This window comes from Micropterus salmoides, unplaced genomic scaffold (genome assembly GCF_014851395.1).
Source record: "Micropterus salmoides isolate LMB-PRFRI ecotype aquatic unplaced genomic scaffold, ASM1485139v1 Ms_hic_scaffold_15, whole genome shotgun sequence".
Lineage (NCBI taxonomy): Eukaryota > Metazoa > Chordata > Actinopteri > Centrarchiformes > Centrarchidae > Micropterus > Micropterus salmoides.
Genome location: NW_024040596.1, coordinates 14,793,849 through 14,799,859, shown reverse-complemented (window position 1 = coordinate 14,799,859; position 6,011 = coordinate 14,793,849). Strand labels below are relative to the sequence as shown.

At 38.6% G+C, this 6,011-nt stretch overlaps 1 protein-coding gene across 1 annotated transcript; it reads right to left on the bottom strand.

Annotated features, from left to right (window-relative positions):
• Positions 1–1,141: 1,141 nt before the first annotated feature.
• cdca7a (cell division cycle associated 7a) lies at positions 1,142–5,370 on the bottom strand. Its single transcript, XM_038720516.1, has 10 exons — positions 5,246–5,370; positions 4,242–4,382; positions 4,019–4,141; positions 3,724–3,924; positions 3,541–3,618; positions 3,254–3,445; positions 3,004–3,132; positions 2,765–2,914; positions 2,537–2,673; positions 1,142–2,443 (listed from the first exon to the last, which is right to left on the bottom strand). Exons 1-10 carry the CDS (start codon positions 5,264–5,266, stop codon positions 2,410–2,412), a joined length of 1,206 nt encoding a protein of 401 aa, XP_038576444.1. The 5' UTR covers positions 5,267–5,370; the 3' UTR covers positions 1,142–2,409.
• Positions 5,371–6,011: the final 641 nt, after the last annotated feature.

Here is a 6,011-nt window from a genome sequence, read left to right as displayed (position 1 = left end):
AGAATACTGCTTCAAAGCCTGAACAACGTTGTGCAATGTATTGTGTGATTGTGGCTGTAATGGAGGGTTGCTCCAGGGTTGCTCCATTTTTTGTGGACAGATTAATCAAGGCAAGGACAATGAAGGTAAACAACAACAAAGTTATGGGTAAACAATAATGTTGGAAGTCCGACAGTCATCCTCTTCCAACACCACAAACATTTCTAACACATATTCAGTCTCTGTAGCCATATTCTCTCACTACTGTGAACCCTGAATTGGAAGCAGACACGAACTTCAGTTCTTTTACTTAGTAGTTTCAACACAGAGTAAATCCTCTCAGAGTAACTGTAAGACCAAGACCAAAAGGGCATAAAGTTAAAGCCTCTCATTTGCCTGCCACATTGTTCATAATTTTCTACTGAATATTGTAATGTAAAAAGATAAATATCAGCCTGTGTTTCTTAAATACTGCAGAGAATGTAATTTGGGTACTAATTTACAGATTTTTGTGCTAAAACAGTTGAATTGATAGAAAAATAATTAACAGTTTTGATAATCAATTGTTTATCTTTTATCAAACAAAAATGCCAAACATTCACTAATTTCCAACTGACTCAAATGTGAAGATTTTATGCCCTTTCTAGATTAGAGCATTTTAAATTTTAGGCAGTTGGTCAGAGAAAATTCTAATGGTCTTTTCCCCCCAATATTTTAATACTATAAGCTATACTACTAACTGACAGATAATTCATTATGACAACTATTTGCTGCCCTTCTTGAGTTTCTTCTCCAAATTTACTGAATTAACATCAAAACTCAGTAAATTATTTTGTATTTTATTTGTTTAGTACCTTTAATGCAGCTTAATACTGTTGTAAATTGTAATTATCTGACCCATGAAGCCCCGTACAAGGATAGTGTCATCATTTTAGCCAGATAAGTCTGTTTTACTCTCTATAGGAATGCAAACTTAATATAAACACTGACTGTAGCTAGCCAGCCGTGATGGAAACATTAATACATTTCCGGCATTTACACGCCAAGATCTTCAATCACCACTAGCATTCAGGATTTCTCCAACATGTTTCAATAACAGTAATTACAGCTGCCACTGTTCTGGATAGAGTGATGGTCAAGCCAAAGAAAACTGATAACATGATTCTGCAGTGATTAACGCTTTAATGAAAATGTACAGTAAAGCCAATGAGCACAAAGCAAGCATCGCATCATAACAGATATTCCCATTATCAGTTCCGCATTACTGTTTCCATTAACTGTGCAGTGCCTGATAAATACAAGCAGCAGTAAGATAACCTCCACTTGCCATTACACTGAAGAAATCTCAACCGTTGATTATTTTGAAATAGTATCATATAATCACAGAATGTCCTGGTGCAGGTCGAATGAAGTACATTTCAAAGATGAACGACACAAAGGTTAATTCCATGTCATTTTGTGTGGAGTATTACACTTCTGAACAGAAAATGCAGGCCATAACTCTATTGCCACTTCAGTGGCACCTTCAACCATTCCCACTTAACAGTGTAAGGCAGAAAATGAGGCAAAGAGACTGGAGCAGAGCGAGAATGTGCTTTAACAGGATAAAATGATTTACAGGTATGAGATTCCCATTAGAGTGTGCTAATTGTTTCCACACCATTAGTGACAGTTATCTAATGAAGGATATTTAACCAGGCACTGTAGTATATCACACAGTTCCTCTCTGGTTAAAGTGAGAGGCAGTGGACCCCAGTCTATGCCCTTTCCACCTGCACCACCATAGTAGCATGCAGATCATTGGATCATTTCTACAGGACATCTCAACTAATGCAGTTTGTTTGCTTTTTGGGTTTCTACATTTACTCATTTACTTTCAGCAGACTTACAAAAGGCCATGCAACTTGTAAAAACACAAGCATAAATTGGAATAAGAAAAGCAAAGCCACAAAAATGGATCCCAATGTCCAACTGTGCTGTGTAAAATATATACATTTAAAACAATGTAAAATACAGTAAAGAAGCCTGAATTTTTTTTGCAACAGGCGGGTTAAAAAAAAAAATTGATACCTGCTATGGGATATGTACACCAATCATCTTAATATTTAAGATCACAGACGGCCATCAAGAAATTAAGGTTGAGACAACCTTAAGTTTACAATTAACCAGTCCTAATGTAAGGGTTCAGCTCTTGAGAACGGACAGGAAAATGTGCGAGACAACAAAAACCATGCAAGCTTTAGACTGGAGAGAACCACTATCTGCTCCAGATGTCAGTCATTGTTTAAAACTTATGTGAAAAATCATAACAGGAACAATAAAAAGCACTGCTATAATACTTAAAACACTGAACAATATCTGAACTGTGTGTATGTAAAAAATGGTGAGAGCATGTCAGTCAGGTCCAGGATCAGCTGCTTCCTCCATACTTCACTCGCTGCTCTCTTCTAGCTCCTTTTTCAAGCTGCAGAGAAAATAACAGAACCTCCATGTTAAAAAACAGACATTTAAATATATAAAAAAGAATGAAAATAGACTTTACAAATGGTCCAGTCACCTTTTCAAGTAGGCGTGAACATTATCAAAGCCGTGATATTTAGCCAGATAAACCAACACTCCTGTAGCACAGCGACCATCTCGGGCCCTACAGAAGCTGCAGTTACAGATCCCTCTGCATGGTGGGCACTGCCACTCCTACCACAGACAATGAGAATGAAATCAGTCAGACCTCCCTAACACACACATGATCAAATGTGAATACAATATTATACTTTTAGGTACTCACCGGGTTCAGTAGAGCGTCGCGGACCTCCTCTCCGTAGCGGTTACGGAGACAGGGGCCGCAGAACTGACCCCTCACCCCGACACACTCTGGATTACGGCAGTTGGTTTTTGTGTCAATTGTTTTCTGGCGGCACTGGTGACAAGTGGTTCCCTAAAAATAAAGAGAAATTTTTTTATCTTCTTGCCAAACATATGCAGATGCTCAAATCTTTTCAGCATTACAGTGAATGTGGGACCTACAGTGGAGCTGTTGTAGACCTTCTCCCGTACGTTGTGGCAGATGCTCTGCAGCTCTGCCTCTGTGACGTCCTCCACGGGCCGCACTACATGAGGGATGGCCTTGGAACCATTGAAGGAACGGCGACGAGGCTGCATATGAAATTAATGTGGTTAATCAGAATGTGATTAATCCCCATAGCGCATACATTAAGAGAATTTGAAGCAATGCAAAATGTGACAAGATGCACAGACTGTTTGTGATCTAACTTACTGGCTCATCTTCTTCCTCATAGTAGCGGCTTTTGCGGACCAGGCTGAACTTGTCCTCAGGCTCCTCCTCAGGGGTTGGGCTGGGGGGTCCATCCACCAGTGTGCGGGAACGTGTGTGGGGTCGAGACAAGCGCTGCGGGTTTCTCCTACAAGCTCCTGGAGTTCCCATGGACCGCCGAGGTGCCCGTCGAGGCTAAGTAGTTATAGTAATAGTACCAATTAATACAGAGCATTGATGATGCACCATGTGGACAGATTCAAATATTTATCTTTATCAGGTCAACTTACCGTAGTGGAAGCAGACATTGCCATCCGTCCTGGGAAGAGTCCAGGTACTTTGTTCAGCTCTGCCATGAGCTTTGCAAGCTAAAATAAATAAATTATGAATGAGATACAGCACAATGAAAAGGGAGGCTGTCCTGGTCAAAGTTCTGTTCATAGTACCAAATAATGTGAGGCAGCAAATTGTACCATTGCTTTGTTCTCCTTAATATTCAGGGCTCTCTTGTCCATGACGTTCCCCTCTTCCTCAGAGTCGGAGTCCTGGACTTTAGTTTTATGGAGTGGTTCAGATGCAGGCCTCTTCTTGCCTGTCTTCTTGGTTGGGAATGTCATGGCAACTGTGAGGATGTTGGACCTGCGGCCACGTCTCGGAGATTCAGAGTCTACTTTCTGAAAGAAAACAATTTATGGTTAGAAAAAAAACTTTGTGGCGTCTGATGAAGTTCTGAAATATGTTGCAATTGTATTTCTCCTAAAAACTTACCATGGTCTTCATCTGACTGCTGATCACATTCTCCTCAAACCCGATGCATGAATCTTCCTCTAATGTAGCCTCAAACACCTGGGGTTTCTCTGCCATCCTCCTCGTCTGTCTTAAGCTGCCCCTCTAAACACAGACACAATCTTCAGATGGTGCCACAGAGACCTTACACATTCACCACCATTTGATAGAAACCGTATTTTACTTTATAGTATTTTATTGCTACCGTGTTTGCAAAGCCTCCATCAGAGCCAAAGCTATCACAGCTGTCATCAGAGGAAGAGGAGGAAGTCTCCATGGGAACCAGCGGGACGCTGCGGAAGCTCCTCAAACTCATCCTGGTAGATGGAGGCTGGGCCGCCAGTTTCTAGTGTAGGTAAGTTTGGAAAGATACAAAAGTGCATGGGAAAGTTTGTGTGTCTATTTAATACAGTTTATTAAACTACATAGTTAACATGTCACTTGAGGATACTATAGAAGAGACAGACTATTAACCACGCAATCAGGTTGTGTTACACATAAAGGCACTAACTTATGAATTAACATTTTCATAATTTGCAATTTTGTGATCTTGTTTGCTAGGCTTTAAATGGTTTGTGGTAGGGACAAAATAATGATTACTTTTATTATCAATTAATCTGACAAACCTTTTTTAAATGGCTAAAGCCCAAGTTGACATGTTCAAACTGTTTTGTCAAAAAAACAGACCAAAACAAGAATTAATTTTAACATTTATATAATAGAAGCTTAAACCAGAAAATTTTGTTGTATGTTTAAAAAGCTGGAATTAGTGTTTTTGTCCGTTTTTGCTCAAAAAAATGACTTGAATAATACATTTACGTTACATTTTCTGTTAATGGATGAATCCATTAATGCAAACGTTTCAGTTAGCAAAATGTAATGTTATATAATCTGGTCCAGTATATTTCAATACAATTAACATGGACTTCAGCCATCATAAGTTAAAAAGCTAACATTAAAGTTAAAGTTACCTCCATATTAACCAAATTAACATTACCAAAGAGGTGTAATATTAACTTATGTTACTAACTTAACTACTTAAATCATTCAATCAAGTTAGTAAGTTAAGGTTGTAGTAACCATTTGAGGAAATGCAGGACTTAGTGTAAGTGTAATGTTACTGTAACAATGTGGTCAATACAGAATGTTAAAAGAAAGAAAATTAAAAAAAACACACTGTTATTTAAAATAGATTCTGGGTTTTCTTACCTTGGAGCGTGTGACTGGCATTTTCTTCTTATACTTTTCCTACACAGCAACACCCAAACACACCGTGCAGCAGCTCTGCGGTGAACAATGCAGGACCTGCAGCGACACGCAGCCCACTCTGTTCATTTCCCGCGCCACCGGAAAGTCCTGACAGCTGCATAAAATGTAGTCAGGTGGTTTCACAACATAATAAACTTTCTGTGGACATATGGGGGGCAAATGCGTAACTGAAACTCATTATTAACATTTTAAAATGTGTTCGATATTTCTTGGAATAGTCAAACTTAACTAATTTATAAGGCATTTTGGGAAGGAGAGCGGTGTGTCTTCCATGTACTTTGCCGTGGCGCGAATATTTTACTTGTTGATTTGCATACAAGGCGGTAAAAATCTCTTTCCAACTTTTCAACTATTAATAGGTCATATCTTAAAAGTGCATTGTGTGTGCTTAGACATATGGTTCAGACGTAAGTTAAGTAGTCACTGTTATGCAGACCAGATATTATAATATAATATATGTAAATGTCTGTATTTGTTGTTGTTGATGTGTTCAGTTACACTTGGGTTGTTGATAAATGCATTAAAGGAAGATTTATTGGCCATTGGAAAAGAAGATATAAAAATGTAATTTACTAAAACTAACAAACAGGGAATAATAAAAGGTATCAGACTGGCTACAAAAATGAGATAAGACAGGAAGTGGATTTGACTGAAGCACAATAACAAGGCTGTGGTGGAGCACACCCAAATATTGTATAAAAAAAAG

Bases quoted from the DNA above. Each gene is read 5' to 3' on its own strand.
- cdca7a (XM_038720516.1), bottom strand. From the start codon at position 5,266: ATGCCAGTCACACGCTCCAAG. The intron at 4,142-4,241 runs GTAGCAATAAAA...GTCTGTGTTTAG, and splicing joins ATGGAGGCTTTGCAAACACG to AGGGGCAGCTTAAGACAGAC. The intron at 2,444-2,536 runs GTGACTGGACCA...TTTTCTCTGCAG, and splicing joins GTTCACGCCTACTTGAAAAG to CTTGAAAAAGGAGCTAGAAG.